Source organism: Plasmopara halstedii (genome assembly GCF_900000015.1).
Source record: "Plasmopara halstedii genome assembly, contig: Scaffold_555, whole genome shotgun sequence".
In the NCBI taxonomy this organism is placed as follows: Eukaryota; Oomycota; class Peronosporomycetes; order Peronosporales; family Peronosporaceae; genus Plasmopara; species Plasmopara halstedii.
Window position 1 is genome coordinate 1,801,909 of NW_020187475.1, and position 16,044 is coordinate 1,817,952.

The window sequence follows — 16,044 nt, forward strand, 5'->3', positions numbered from 1 at the left end:
AGCACCAATACTGGCGTTGCCGGGCCCCGATCGTCCCTTTAGTGTCGGCTGTGACGCTTTGAACTTTGTCATCGGCTGTGCACTGCTGCAAGCAGACGCGGAAGGGCGAGATGGGGCGATCGCATTCGCAGCTTAAGGCTGCAGAGAGGAACTCCCTAGTTCACGAAAAGAAATAACTTGCGATGAAGTATGCATTTGTCAAGTTCAGAATGCACTTGCTTGGCTCAAAGACGTTTTTTTATCTACAAACATCATGCATCATTACGCACTATGACTACCTCTCGCAGAGGATGACCAGGTGCCTCTCATTCTTTGTATAATATAACTTCGAGGTGAAGTATAAGTCAGGAAATCAGAATGCTTTGGCTGATGCATTGTCACGCAGACCGGATTATGAAGTTGCTCATATCACGACGGTGACATCGTCAGCAACGGATTTGATCGCGCCGCATACGCGGGTGATGGTATGTGCGTAGCGCTGCGACGGACTCTCGGGAGCAAGGAGTTAGAAACTTGGACAAGAAGCTGTCTTCGCGACTGCGTGCACGGTTGCACCGATATTAATCGAATAATGGATTGCTGTATAATAGCACCGACTCTATGGATACGCCACGAATTCTGGGTAGGATTTGAAGTATCGTATACTTTATGAGGCCCACGATACCCCACTCAGTGATCTTCTTGGTCGGAAGAAGACGTACAGCTCTGTAAATTGCCACTACTGGTGGCCCAAGCTGTACAAAGGTACGAGCACCTATATGTGCACGTGTGAGACGTGTCAAAGGGTGAAACCCTCTCCGAATGCGGCGGCGCCGCTGGCCAGTTAGCCGATACCCTCCGGGTGTTGGCAGTCCATGAATATGGACTTTGTGTTTGGCTTGCCGAAGGACTCGGCGAACAATACGGGCGTGGTGGTCTTTGTGGACCGTTTGAGCAAAATGCTTATCATGCGGCAGTGCCGGGCACCATCATCGGTACAGCGACGCTGTTTGTGGATCGTGTCTCACGACAACATGGATTCATGGAGTCAATTGTCTCTGAAAGAACCCCCACGCTTCACTGTGAAGTTTTGATCTACAATCTTCAGGGTGCTGGGCACCAAGTTGTCTATGTCCATTGCAGACCATCCGCGGATCGATGGTAAAACTGGGCGCGTGAATCGCGTCGCTGAAGATGCCCTTCGCAGCATCTGCGCTGAGATGCCGAAGCGCTGGAGCGCCATGCTACCACTTGTAGAGTTCGCTCCGAACAATGCAGTGTATGCATCTATCGGCTACACGCCGTTCTTCTGATCGTGGTTCGTTAATCTTCGCGTCCCGCTGACGCCGCCACCCGTGGCTTAGGGCTTGGTGGGGGAGGAAAAGCCGAGCGGCTACCGGATGATAGCCCCCTCACTGCGTTTAAAGAAGTCGATGACTTCCTGTCTACAAAAGACTGAGTTTCGTACGACAGCTTCGCGATGCGAGGACTGAAAGCCAAGACATGCAGAAGGAATATGCAGACGGAAGCGGTAGAGGAATTGTTAGAAATTTTGAGGCTGGAGTCCTGCCTTTATTAAATGCTAAAAACCTTCCTACACTTGCGATATCTGCTGTCTCTAGACGAAGCTCCGTCCACGGTTTTTCGGAATGTTCAAGGTCATGACCAAGTGGGGTCTTGCGTATACGCTAAGCCTTACAAAACGGATGCGCACCCATCCGGTGCTTTATGTGGGCTTGCTTATGCCGTACCGGGATCCGGCGCAAGTGACCACCCAAAAGCCGGACCAGCGACTGGTTTTGAGCACATATTGCAACTACCTCCATCTCCAACGGCACCAAGCGCTTCACCTTCGCATGAAGCGACTAGGAGCCGCTCCGATAGAGCACGATAGTCCTCAACGTGAGGTCCTGCTGCACAGCGTGCTCCAAGCTCTCGAGGTCTTCCGCGCAGCGGCATTCGACCCTGGCATGACGCTCAGCGGAGTCTTGATCGCGACAAAATGCATCGCAAGTCACCAGACGGCGATCGACCAGTCGTCATCGTCCGCCGACTCTTCTCGACAAGAATGGTGGTGTCCACTATCACGTGAAATGTCTTGTGGGTCGACGTCGTCGTCAGGATCAAGCCCAGTATTTTGTGAAGTGGGGTGATAGACATTGAGAACGCGTGGGAGTTTGAAGTGCCACTTCTGGAATACTACCCAGACGTCGTGAATGCTTATGATCAGAGGGATCACGACGTTCCGCGTCGTCGTACGCCCCACACTTCTCTGCAATAACAGGGAAGCCGAAGGACCATGATCTGAGCACAATCTGTGGCCCTGAGCCGCTGCGGTCGCAAACTCAGACCACAGAGCTCACGGGAGCGCGATGGATCAGCCCATATGTCGTGGGGCGATAATCCGTAGGAAGTTGGCGACGCACCTTGAATTTGGCAAAATCAAATCAAAGATGGCGTTTCACGCGCACGTCTACCTCCTTGTGGTAAAACTGTAAGCTGTACAGCGAGGCAAGTTTCCGGTACCACTGCACTTATCGCTCAAAGAGCTCTTCGTTATCTGCAGCGTTTTCGTCAGGGTGGGCACTTCAGGAATCGTCCGCATCGCGGGTACAGGAGCGCTTTCTCTTTCAGTACGAAGTCGAGTGCGGTACATATCCACCACAATTTCTTGAGAAACCGAGAAGCGATTTCGAAGAGCTTTTTGTTCGTCAAGATCATCTTGTGTAGTGACCGGGGTCTGATCACGTAGACGCCTAGCGATCGAGTGATCGCGGCCTTCGCTTCTGTAGCGGGATCGGCCGAGCGGAAGCCGTATCCACACGAGGGTCAAGAACCGACCGTGAATGCGCACGCATGAGAGCCGCCCTGCGGACAGTATCCAGCCGCTGCTTCTGTGTTTCGTCGCCGTCATTGGTAATGACACCACTTCCCCCGAAAGTCAGGAGTTCAGTAAAAGGACACGGAGTCAGCAAGGTTCAACAAGGGCTCACGTCACGCCGCTGAGGAACATTGTCCTCTTCTTCTCTATCCTGAAAAGGAGTATCCGACTTCCTCCAATTTCTCGACGAGGTAATTTATCGCCCGCGGCGGCCGCGGTGTGCGGTCGGGAGTAGACATAGCGTCTGCGTTCTTGGTCGTGCGACCCTGTCGCTGACAATGCACTGCACGGTACTCGATTTTTGGGAGCTTGGGCTGCGCTATCCTTAAAGCCGCGGACGTGCTGTCGTCCGAAGTTGCACCGCGTGCAGGAAACGAAGAAAGGCTCTGACCGCGGGCGTCCTCGGAAACTGCGAGGCTGGGTGGCTTCCGTGTCGTCGACACATGGCTCATTGGGCAAAAAAATCTGAAAATGTTGTTGTGGTGTCTTAGACACGCGAGCCTCGTTCGAGGCGACTGTTGAATGTGAGCTGTAGGTGCTCACAATCTTGATGGGGGGAGTGTCACGGGGTTTCACGTGCAGGGTGTGGGTCACAAAAAAAGATGGGATCACACAATGATGTGACGCAACTTAAACGAGAAGTCAGTACGTGGCTAAAACAGCCAGTAATTATACATTTAATTAGGTTTTACTGTATAGATAGGAAAACCTGTAGATTTAGATATAGGCGGCTTTGCCGCAAATAAATTCGAGAGATAGAGTTCACGTTTCGAACGGAAGAGTTAATTTGCCTCGGAACAAGGGTGTAATTAATTTTGGAGATTTAAGCTAACGGGACCCACACGCTAGGAATAAGCTTTCTCTAGCGCGGGATGCTGATAGCTAACCGACCAATTTTGAGACCGGATTCTGTACCCCTCATTACACTATGGAGTTTTATGGGCAGCGAGGCCTCCTCTCTCCCAACTATCATACACCCATTTAAGTGCGGGTTGGCAGGACGGTCACACTACAGGGGTGTGATTGCTCGTCCACTTTAGTTATATATCTCCGGCCTCCTTGATTCGGATCTTACGGGTATCGAACCAGGTACCTCCCGGTCCCAGACCAAGCTACACAACACTTGAGCCAGGGATCACTTTGAAATTACACGTGGAGTAAGTGAGTTGCGATCCGCTACACTCATACTGGTTACAAGTATAGAACGAAGGTCACCGACCTTAATCAAGCTTCCTCTCAGCAAAAGATCTGCGGCAGCCCTGCAGGGCTGCTGGTGCTGCACTGAATGTGGAGTACAATTTCCGCGCCGCGATAAGATGCCGACAATTGTACGAATTTTTCTGCTGCGAAAGCGTAAATTCTTTCCTCGAAAGAGCGAAGCATCGGTATCTATGACGATAATTGGACTTCACAACGAAAAGGTCTCGGTATACGTGGGCGCTAAACGTATGCCAAGTGAAAAAGGAATAGATACTACCTGAAATGGAGTAAATCGTTTTTATTTAGCACTCATTCATATAAATTTCATTGAATATCGACTCTATATCATTGAAAATGTCACTCCGCAAATTGCATAGCAAGCAGGCTCTCGGTTCTGCTCCAGGGTTGAGCGTAAGGAAGGTCGCCTTTCTGCGCTTTTGTTAACACTGACCCTTTGAGTCGAAGCTTTCTCTGAGCAATGCGCACGGCAACCCTGTTGCACTATCCGTCACTCGACTTATGACAGCCTGGTCAGCCTGCCTTGCCTATGAACAGCCAACTGCTTTCCTGAATCCCCCTCACATTCTCTGTCCGCTTTCAGTGCATCTCCATCGCGCTCAGACTGAACGACTTCATGCGCTAGTAGAGTCGGAACCGATTATAACTTTGTGTCATGATTAAAAACATACAATACATTCGCCATCTTGCAAAAATGCATCACATTCTTCTATTCGCCGACCGCCGCTATTCATTTGCCACCGTATGCAATTGACGCCGAATTCTTGATAATACACGTTCATTCATGTAGTGCTTCATGTGATTTCTCGTGATACTATCACGCAGCTATATGAAATCCCCCAAAGGAGTACAGCAATTATACTCGTTTTGCGTTCGATTGCTTTGGACCTTTCAGTGTGGCGAAAAGTATCACATTTTGAGCAGATCCTAAGTACCTCTGCAGAAGAAAATGTGTAAATGTTGACATCAACGAGCATCACCAATGTCAACGGCCATACCGACCACCTAGCTTACTCCTTCTCTCCGCGCTTTTGGTCATCCCAAATTCACCGTGCAGCATCTTCTTTTTCTCTCACAGCATGACCTTTTCATTCACCACAACAATGCGGACTATCGCATCGTACTTTGGGTCAAGATTTGGAGAGAAAAGACTAATTTCTTGTCCTCTAATACGAGCCCCCCGTTCAGCAGCCAATGACATCCAATTTGCACGATTTGGTCGATCAACCCCCTAGTTTCCAGCAAAAACATGTGAAGCTCTTTCCTCGACTGCACGCGTTTGTGAAGCGATTGCTTCACGATCACAAAACAGAGCTTTTTCTACGCCTCCGATACAGACTTGGAATCAAGTATACAGTGCTCAACATTTGCGCCACTAAAGGCCTTTATGCCGGCGGCCAATCATGGCGTGCTGTGTCTTCTGCCTTCATAGCGGCAAAGTCCCACTTTGGCCGGGCATTTAGCCCCCTCATGAAGTAGTTCTTATCATACAGATATCGTTTGGCTTCAAAGCGTTTGAGCTCATAACGTCATAACATCATATTTGGTGACTATAGCGCAGAGTGACTGCTTAAGTTTTCAAGTCTCGTATAATCTGTTTACGTGGCGAGCTATCGGCACATTCTAGGACCACTGTAAAGCTTCTATGATGATTAGTCTGATGTGTCAAAATACCACAAGACAGGATACGTGAACAATGAATTCAATATAATAATTATTGATAACGCCCGAAATCCAAAATTTGTATTTCGTATCGCAAATATTAGTCAACAAAATAACTATATGCAAGGCGTCGATGACCAACCTGCGGTGGCATCTTTCCCACTGCCTGCGTCTCCCGCGCGCAACTCGACGGGCTACAACAACATTTCAATAGATTCCGAACACTCGGATGCAAATTATTGCGTTCCAGAAGACGCACTCGACTTTCCGTTAGTGCAATGGGAGAATAGCAGTACTCCTACCAGTCATTCTGACATATCATGCACTTCATCCTCCCTCGTTCCTTTTCAAAAACTCCAGCTTGATACAAATCTAAATGACACGACACTTCCGTACCCACGCTCTCGAACAAGCTCAATGGGCTCACTTGGCTCGTCTTGCAATGGATCCGAAAGCCCTGGACGTCGAAAGCCTCCGACGCCCACGCAGCAATTAGCCTCAGGCTTTTTAGGAATGGAGACCGAATCGACGTCACAATTGTCACAAGAATTTATGAATGCATTGAGACTTCAAGATTTCACACACGAGAAAGAACCACAATTGTCAGTTCGACTTCGAGGTAGTCGAGTGGAATTGGCTTCAGCTTCTGAAAAGCATCATGTGGATTTTTTAGGACCTGCTGAAAATATCAAGAGATTGTTTAAATTACCATACTCGCAATCAAGAGTATCACTGGCTGTACATCGCGTTGGAAGCACATTGGTCGTTGATGGAGAATTAAATGAGAGTGACTTACCCATAGGATTTGAACATCTTCAACAAGATACAGTGCAATTAGCTCAGCAAACAGAAGAGATGACACAGACATTACTGTATGAAAAGTTTATCTATGAAAGCACAGTAACTCCATTACCACCAAGTGAGACGGCGACGATCAAGAGAAAAGAAGAGAAAGAAAGAATTGGTGGCAATGTTACTTTGACTAAAAAACATAAGAAGTCAAGAAGAAGCAAGAAAGGGAAGCGAAAGGTTGCAAGTTTAAAATCACAAAGTGAGCAATCGGAACTGTTGCCGGCAGACGAAATAAAGAAAGATCAAGGAAGTGATACGCAAAAGTTTGGATCATCAAGCTCACAGAATGCAAGTTCACCTTCATTCATCCCCACTGAAACAAACTGGTTCACATCAGCTCAACACACTCCGTCGTTTAATAACGACTCACAAACATTCCAGCGAATTTTGAGATGGAAGTTTAACGATTTGAAAATGGTACAATTTCTATACCTTCGTTTATCATATCAGCTCAATTAACTAATGTCACTACTTGTTTTCGTTATCTTGCAACAGATTCTTGGCAGTCAAGTTCTTTTATTTAGTAACCAAGAGCATCCAGCAGTTTCGTTGAAACTTCACGATATGGACAATGAGCTTTCTTTATGTACTCTGCTCGACTACTACTTGGACAATGTCATTGCAAATATTCCAGAGCTTGCAATTTGCATGCATTCAAAGGGACTTGTTCGAGGTTACAAGCTTGTGGAAACGGGAAAGATTCCGTATATGTCTGGTACTGGTCGACCTTTATTCGATGTCCAAGATGTGAGCTTAAATGCATCAATGCTGCTTAAATTTCTACAAGAAAATTGCTCAAGACCAAATGGTACGTACTGGCTTCATCGGAAGGAAGGAGAAAGCTCTTTGCGTCTGTATGATGTGGATATGTTATCCCAGGGAAGCCAGCTCAAGTGGAAATACATGATGGCAATGTTATGTTATCGATTTGCAGCTCGAGCTTCGAGACTCATTAATTCATTAGCGGCAGGAACACCGCAATTACAGCAACAACTTCATCAGCGACAGCGAGAATTGTTACGAACATGTATGAGTTTGCTGGGTGAAATAGCCGAAAAGGGTGGAACGGCACATAGCTCAATATGTTCCTCAGTAAGTGAACAACTTGCAGATACTTATCTTCGTGAGTGCAGTCAATTTCATCCATTGACTGCGACAGACTCGGTCGCTGCAGACTGGGAGGCAGCAATTAATTCACTCAAAATGGCTAAAGAGTATCTCCACGCAAGTATCAAATTGTTGGAAGAGTGTATATCACAAGATAGTATCTCCATCTTAACGCACAGTGAGAGTTGTTTATATGATGACACTGTGGTTGATGGAGATAGCGAGCTTGCGGAAGACGACGGAGAAGGTGAAGTAGGAGATTTCATGCATGAAGAATTAGACCGCCTTCGGCTAAAATTTAGCTCTGCTTGTCTTGAGTTGGGGCAGCTTCATGTTGGCAGTCGAAAGTGGTTGGAAGCAGTGGATAATATCGTAGAGGCAAGTCAATTTATAACTTTAAGCTCAATTCCAGAAGGCATTCAGCCACTTGACTTGGCTTCGCCAGACCAGGAGGGTATGGTGAATTCTTTGCTTGACAAACTGGATTTCGATGGAGTGAGGCGTGGAGGGTCATCTCGAAACACAGTGCCGTTTTGCAAATCAAGTAGTGAGTTGCGAGGCTCGTTACTAAATTTAATCGGTGACATGGCTGCTCAAAGACCTGTGGATGTTTATCAAGAGCTAAATGTTCTTCATGAGATTATTTCTGGTGTTAAACGAAATCGTTTTTTCGATTTGTGTAATTCCACGCAGGACTTTTTGAAACTCGTTGAAAACGAAGAGATGTCTTCTGACAGCAAAACAGTTTCGGAAAAAGAAGAAGCTCTTATGGTGTTGTCGTTTTTCTCATACCTACGTGCGTTGTCACCACCAGTAGACTCGGAGCTGTATTTGTACGTACTTTTTTGTTCAAATGTGTGTTTTAGCTATTGCGGTATCATGACAGCACTTTGATGTAATTTGTTGTCTAGTTCGATGATGAAAAAGCTTGGTAATGCAAGTAATGAGCTCGGGAAATATCATTTAGCGATGAAACAAAACTACATGGAAGCATTTAGATGGTTTGAACGTGGCTGCAAGATCTTCAGCAACATTGAAGGTACATCTCTTATTGCTCTTCCGATCTTGTGTTGTATCCTAACTACTACGTACGATACGTCAGATGGAGTCAATGTGGCATTACTTCGAGCTAATCTTGCGCATCTTCACAAAATTTTTGCCCAAGATAAACCGACTCATTTGCGAGAAGATCATTATTGTACGGCCATTCAGCTATGCACTGATGCTTTGCAGCTTTTAAAGCAAAGCAAAGCGGATGGAAATCTCTGCAAAAATGTTAAAGGTGAACTTGCATTGACCTATTTGGTGTGGGCAGTACATCTGGCAAATTGTACGTTTACTGGAATGAGCAATGGACTCACATCAACACCAAAGCGTGAAAACGAAACGCTTACACTCTTCAATCAAGCACTTTCATTGTATTCTGAGCTTGGCGATCAAAAGCAAATCGCATCGACTCACTACCAGATTGCCTCCTTTTATAGCCGCATCATCACATCCACGTTGCGCGATGAGAGTGAAAGTCCAAGTTGTGAGAAATCGGATGGTCCGTCGTCATCGATGGCGAATCGCATGGAAATTGCTAGACGGCATTACGAAAAGGCTCTGAGTTACTTCGGGTCCGTGGAGGTAGGGAAAATATTTGTACTAATTCATCAAGAGTTGGCGGATTTGTATCTCCTTGGTGGACGCGTCGAAGGTATCGAGCACGCTTTATTGATCTTGCTAAGCACGTACGAAGCATTTAATCGTACTCAATTTCGAAATTTGACAAGTGAGAAGGAGGAAATGGCTTCATTGGCTTGTGATATTGTGGAAAAAGTTAAGTGTGTATTGCATCAATTGATTCGATTGAGTACAAGTGGACGTACCAACGGTGAAACAAAGAGCAAAAAGCTCGAGATGTTCAAAAAGATGTACAAGGAGGTGATTTATTACGATGGAATTAGTGCAGAAAGTATTCTTCCAATTCTAGATACCTTGCGTGGGTTGTATACGGTGTGATGATACGCTCAGGACCTGATTCTTGCATGATCTTGTCAAGAGAATTTATATTGAGAGATAGAAACAATTTGAATCTTGAAAATTAAATTTACACTGACGTCTCTTAAGTGTGGCTACACCTTAACAAGAAGCCTCTACGTGGCATGATTGCCAGTAGTCATGCATATGAATCAGGAAATCTTAGTGTTTTGGATATTGGTGGCTCTAAAGCAACTAAAACAATTAAATACAGTGTCAATTTTGAATGCCATTTCGGGCGCTGTCAATAATTTTTATATTATAATCATTATTTTTATACGGGGTACACGTACCCTTGTATGAAAGAGTGGACCACACAAGCGTTAGAAGATGTGGATTACCCAAGTCGGTGTAATCACACAATGATGTGGCTATGGCAGGATTCCCAGTAGTTCTGCAAATTCATGAGGTTTTACTATTTGATTAGGAAATCCTAAGGTTTTAGATATAAGCCGCTCTACCACGAATAAAAAAATTAAAATACAGTTTCAATTTTGAACGGAAGAGCGTCTTTGGCTTGGTTGATGGTCTTAGTACTCTTGGAGGTAGCAAATTGCGCACTCGTACTGGTTCATGTATAAAGCGTGAGGTCGGTGACCTTAGTTTAGCTTCCTCTAAGCAAAGAATTACGGCAGCCCCGCTGCACTCGGTAGCGCTCGTAGTCAATCTACGCCTGAGTCGTTACGACTGATCCTCTGCGAAGATGGAGCAATACTCCAATTTGCCCCAGGGCATGCAGGGCGGGCTTTATAACCTACTGGGCCCTGAGGGCGTGGAATAGCTTGTTTCGCAAGGGCTCGAAGCGATAAACGCGCGAATAGAGGCGTTTTCAAGCTATGACAATGCGGTGAGATAGCGGCTACATTCTAATTTTGTAAGCATTCACAGCTCACCAACGGTCATAAGACTCTTGGACCTAAAAAAAAGCTAACGCCAAGTGGGTCGAAATACTGTGTCACTTCAAAAACATTTTGTAACGGGGTTTCACGTGCCCTGGTTGGAAGGGTGTGGGTCACACAAAATGGCGTGGTCCCATAATGCTGTGGGTTACACATTATGATGAGACCACACATTGATTTGGCTACACTTAAACAACAGAGCGCTATCGTCTACGGTAGACACATCGTGGGTCAGAGCCGACGCCCGGCTCCTTGCAGATAACATACGGCGGCGCCGTCGCCTCTCCACAGAGGCTGTACGTCTCGGCGAGGCCTGTGGGAATACGCACTCAGCATCGTCTAGTGTTAGCCTATTCTCCTGCTCCACCGGAGCCTTGATGTTATCAACAACATCCGCCGAAGAGCTGCTAGTTCCGCAGTCATCGTCCAGTGGGTAACGTGCCACTCCACGCGCATCTAAAGGGACTTGCCCAGGATTCCTCAGATCTCATCCGACCATGCCACTCGTGGCATGCAGCGACTGCTTCGAGACGTGAGCAGTGGTCAGTGGATTACGTGCCACTCCACGGCATCAGTGGAGTCTCGCCCTCGATGCCTCGGCCCTTGGCCGACCATGCCTCGCATGGACTGATTGATACTTGAGCAGCGCTCAGTAGGTTATGTGCCACTCCAAATTTGGCCCGCGATCAATGCTCGGGCTATTTGTCCGATACATTTTTAGTGTTCGACAACTCGGATAATCCAATCTTTAGCACATTGACCGTCACGGTCCAGAGCCGGCGCCATTAGTGTTTTTGCCTCCTAGCAGTGATGAGTTTATTACTCATCAAAGCTCCACCAATAGAGTGCGTGTAGCGCCTAAGGTCTTCGACCTCCACTCCTTCCATGGCTCATGGTTTTCCAACCATGCCATACTCATATCTTAATTCCAAGTCTAAGACTAAGCAGCGTTCCACGCTGCCGAAGTCAAGAAACTTGACACCGAGGTCCACAGAAACCCTCAGCACAGTGACAAAAGTCCCCGTCGCTAAGCGAACAGTGAAGGTGTCACTTAACCGCGCTTTTAGCGCCTCAGCATACAGCTGACTTCCTTCGGTCGTGGAGCGTCGATCATGATTATCGGCATGCATACACGTTTCGTCTTCAAGAGCACTGAGCTCTTTGGGGCGGAGTCCAGTTGCCCTCTACCTCTTTGCGGCACAACAAGACTCAATTCTTCCCCAGCAGGGCGCCCCTTGCCTACTGGGTTTTCTTGTTTAACCGCGATAAATCTGACTGGTTAAAAGCAGGACATCGCTTCGAAGGACGTTGACGCGCCTTGTGCAAAGAACAACCAGTTCGAAGGTGATAGGACAAAACATCGTCAGGTGTTTGGACGCTGCTCAGCAGCTCGGAGCTTTTCCTTCTCTATCTCAGCATAGCTAACATCCATTGGATCAGGCCCGCTTGACGAGCACTGAGGGTGTGCATTCCAACCAAGTCGTGCTGACTTGATGTTGAATTCGGCAATCAATGCCACATTTACCACTTTTTTAAAAGAAGACTGATGCACGCTGAAGACTTCCATTCTTATTGCGGAGGCCCCCATAACGACGGTCACTGCTACCGTCCCGGGGAGAGGATCAGCTGCCATGAGAATTCTTAACTCCTGGACAAAGTCCACCAACTCCTTCTTGCCCTGTCGGACGGCAAGCTGTCGCTTTAGCTCCTCCCTGGAGGGGAACACCGCTTCAACCAAAGCACTGTACGTTAGTGCCCATTCTATCGCTTGACCCCCGAGCTTAGAGATAGCTAGCGCCATGCGCTGGTGCTCATTCTGGGGCATTGCGGATGCCATAACCATCTCGGCCTCTCTCATTCAAAGCAGGAGATTCTCTTCATCCTTACCCTCTAAGGTGCTATGAGCGGTCTGTATGACGGGGGAGGAAGACAGCGACGTCATCCTCGAGGCTATGCCAGCTGTGGATGCTATTTTTGAGTCACGTAGAAAAGAAGGTACTAAAGAAATGATCCTGTATAATGTACGGTCTTGGGTGCTATTTTTGAGCTGGACGAGATGTCCTACGAAGGGTTCGGCGTTGTCTTGAAGGCAGGCGACTTAGCTGAAGTGGTCATTATACCACCAAAAGTGGAAATCAACTCGTCGTCGCATCTGGATGAAGCTGTCCTGGAGGACACCAACAGGGTGCTGAACACACGAAGTGGATCTTTGATCCTGAAGAACCCCTCGAATCCGTACGATTCTTTGGTAAAGGAATTTCAAGATGTCACCCGCTGTCGGTCCTAGCTCAGGAAAGAGGTGTCTGTCATATGATCGACCTGGTTCCGGGAACCAAATACTGTGTAGCACGCCAATGACCCCTGCCCAAGACGTCATTGACGCCATCTGTCAATGCTGTCAATGCAGAAATGGTGCGTGAGAGCAAGGGACAACCGGAAGCCAATTGGCAAGTGGCGTATCGTTCACGCTAACAGGACATCAACGCTGCCACCATTCCGGCACAGACGCCGATTCCTAGAAAGGGTGTTCTCCTGAACAACATGGTTGGATGTACAAAGTGACAGTGCACTCGACTTGGTCGATCAGTATCACCAATTGTTGATGAGAGCGACTGATATTCCACTGACAGCAGTGAGTTTATCCGAGCGGGATGTTCTGGGAGTGGCTGGTGATGCCCCGAGGGCTGTCCAATGCACCAGCAACATTGAATCGTTTTTGTGACTTAGTTATGTAGGCCCCACCGGGCATATACACAAACATACTTTGACGACATCTTCGTCCACAGTCGTGCGGTACACGGGAAACCAGAGGAGAAAAATTCTTTTTGTTTCTTTGGAACCGGCTAGTCTATAATGACCTTGACCTTGACCTTAGCGGGGCAACGCTTCCCAATGAAGCACCTTAAAATGTGTAATTTTTGGCGCTGAAGATGTACTTGTCTGCATCAGTGTACAGCTCATTCGTGTGCATGCACTCGAGCACCGCTCTCAAATAGACTATGTGACTTACGCAAGTGGCTTGGCCTCACCAACTACTTGCACAAGTCCAGCGAGAACTACGCAGAGCTGGCACGGCCATTTTCGAATCTCCTTAAGAAAAATGTGGAATAATATTGGGGCACCGAGCATCGGGAGGCTTTTGACGGGTCAGCGATAGCCTCCCTCATGGCGTTGCCAGCCCCGATCGTCCTTTTGGTGTCGTCTTTGACGCTTCAGACTTTGCCATCGGCTGTGCACTGCACGCCGAGGGGCGAGATCGGGTGATCGCGTTCGAATCTCGCCAACTTCAGGCTGCGAAGAGGATCTACCCAGTCCAGGACAAGGACTGAAGTATGCGTTTGTCAATTTTAGGTGCACCTGCTCGAGGCCAAGCCCTTTGTGATATACACAGAACCCTGCATCACTACGCACTGCAACTCAGTCGCCTCATCTCTTGCAGAGGATGGCCAGCTGGCACTGCTTCTTTGCAGAAAAAAACTTCGAGGTGAATAATAAAGTAGAAAGGCAGAATGCTTTGGCTGATGAAATGTCACGCAGACCGGATTATGAGCTTGCTCATGGCGCCGCATAAGCGGGGTATGATATGCGCGTAGTGCTGCTACGGCATCTCGGGAGCAAGGGAAACCCGGAAGAGAAGTTGTCGTCGCGACTGCGCGGTCGGTTGCACCGATATTCGATGAATAATGGATTGCTATATTATAGCACCGACTCGACGGATACGCCACGATTTGTGGTTCATCATGATGAGATTTTGAAATACCTTTTTTTTTGTGAGGTCCACGACACCCCACTCAGTGGTCATCTCGGTCGTGATTAAACTATAGCTCTGTGAGTTGCCACAACTGGTCGTCCATGCTGTATAAATCAGCGAGCGCCTATGTGCGCACATATGAAACGTGTCAAAGGGCGAAACCCTCTCCAAATGTGGCGCCGCCTCTGGCCTGTTTGCCGGTACCCTCCGGGTGTGGGCAGCCCATCAGTATGGACTTAGTTTTGATCCTGCTGAAGTACTCGGCGGGCAACATGGGTGTTGTGGTCTTTGCCGACCATTAGAGCAAGATGGCTCATCTTGCGGCGGTGCAGAACACAATCGACGGTGTCTGTACAGCGACGCTGTTTGTGGATCGTGTCTTTCGACAACATGGACTCCCAGGGTCACTTTTCTTTGACAGAGACCCACGCTTCACTGGGAAGTTTTGGTCGACGATCTTCAAGGTGCTCGACACCAAGTTGAATATGACAATACCGGACGATCCGCATACCGATGGGCAAATGAGCGCGTGAATCGCGTCGTTGAAGACGTCTTGCGCAGCGTCTGCGCTGAGACGCTGAGGCGCTGAGGCGCTGGAGCGCCATGCTGCCACTTTTAGGGTTTGCTCTGAACAATGCAGAGCATGCGTATACCACTCAGCGGAGAACTGATCGCGATGAAAATTTTGTCCTAATGAGCTCGATGGGCATGGCGAATCACCGGATGGCGATCGACCAAGTCGTCATCGTCCGCCGCCGACTTTTCTTGAAGGGAACGGTGGTGTATACTGTCACGTGGAACGTCTTGTGGGTCGACGTCGTGGACAGGGTCAAACTCAGTATCTTGTAAAGTGGCGGGGATACTCAGACTTCGAGAAATCGTGGGAGTTTGAGGTGCCACTTTATCCAGAGAGGCCGAAGGACCATGAGCTGGACTCACGCTATGACCATGAGCTGCTGTGGCCGCAGACGTTCCCGTGTGAGACCACAGAGCTCGCGGGAGCGTGATGGATTAATTTATCCGTCGTAGGGCGACAATACGAAGAGATCGGCGTTGCACCTTGATTTTAGCAAACTTGAACAGCAGATGACGTTTCACGCGCACGTCCGCCTCCTTGAGGTTCCGCTGTAAGCTGGATAGCGAGGAAAGTTGCCGGTGCCGCTGCACCCATCGCTCATAGAGCTCCATATCATCTACAGCGGTTTCGCCAGGGATGAGCACCACAGGAATGGTCCGCATTGCGGGTACAGGAGTGCCTCCACTTTGAGCGCGAAATCGAGCGGGTACATATTCATTGGGATTTCTTGAGGTACCAAGAGAGCTGAGTGCTTTTTGTTGGTCAACTCAGTTTGTCTAGTGGCGGAGGGGGGACTGACTACGTAGACGTCCAATGATCGAGTGATGAGTGATCGCGTCCTTCGCTTCAGTAGTGGGACCACCGAGCAGAAGCCGTATTCCACACAAGGTTCAGGATCGCTGCGAATGCACGCGCATAGACGCCCTGCAGGCAGCCTCCAGTTGCTGATCCTGTGCCTCATTGAGATGATTGGTAATGATACCACTTTCCCCGGAAGTCGAGAGGTCAGGAATCGGCACGGTGTTTGCAAGGATAGAGCTCGGCTCACGTTGCGCCGCCTGCGCAGCTCGCCTTCCTCTTCTTCCCATCCTGGGAA

The 16,044-nt window shown here is 48.2% G+C and overlaps 2 protein-coding genes across 2 annotated transcripts; both read left to right on the top strand.

The window, feature by feature from the left end:
• Positions 1 to 4,176: 4,176 nt before the first annotated feature.
• PHALS_11887 (uncharacterized protein) lies at positions 4,177 to 4,437 on the top strand (the record flags this gene model as incomplete). The annotated part of the gene is made up of 2 exons (XM_024727329.1): positions 4,177 to 4,306; positions 4,367 to 4,437. 2 exons carry the CDS (start codon positions 4,177 to 4,179, stop codon positions 4,435 to 4,437), a joined length of 201 nt encoding a protein of 66 aa, XP_024577917.1.
• Positions 4,438 to 5,860: 1,423 nt separating this feature from the next.
• On the top strand, positions 5,861 to 9,703 carry PHALS_11888 (Tetratricopeptide-like helical; the record flags this gene model as incomplete). The annotated part of the gene is made up of 5 exons (XM_024727330.1): positions 5,861 to 6,659; positions 6,819 to 7,009; positions 7,088 to 8,532; positions 8,611 to 8,738; positions 8,802 to 9,703. The coding sequence occupies 5 exons, from the start codon at positions 5,861 to 5,863 to the stop codon at positions 9,701 to 9,703; spliced, it is 3,465 nt and encodes a 1,154-aa protein (XP_024577918.1).
• Positions 9,704 to 16,044: the final 6,341 nt, after the last annotated feature.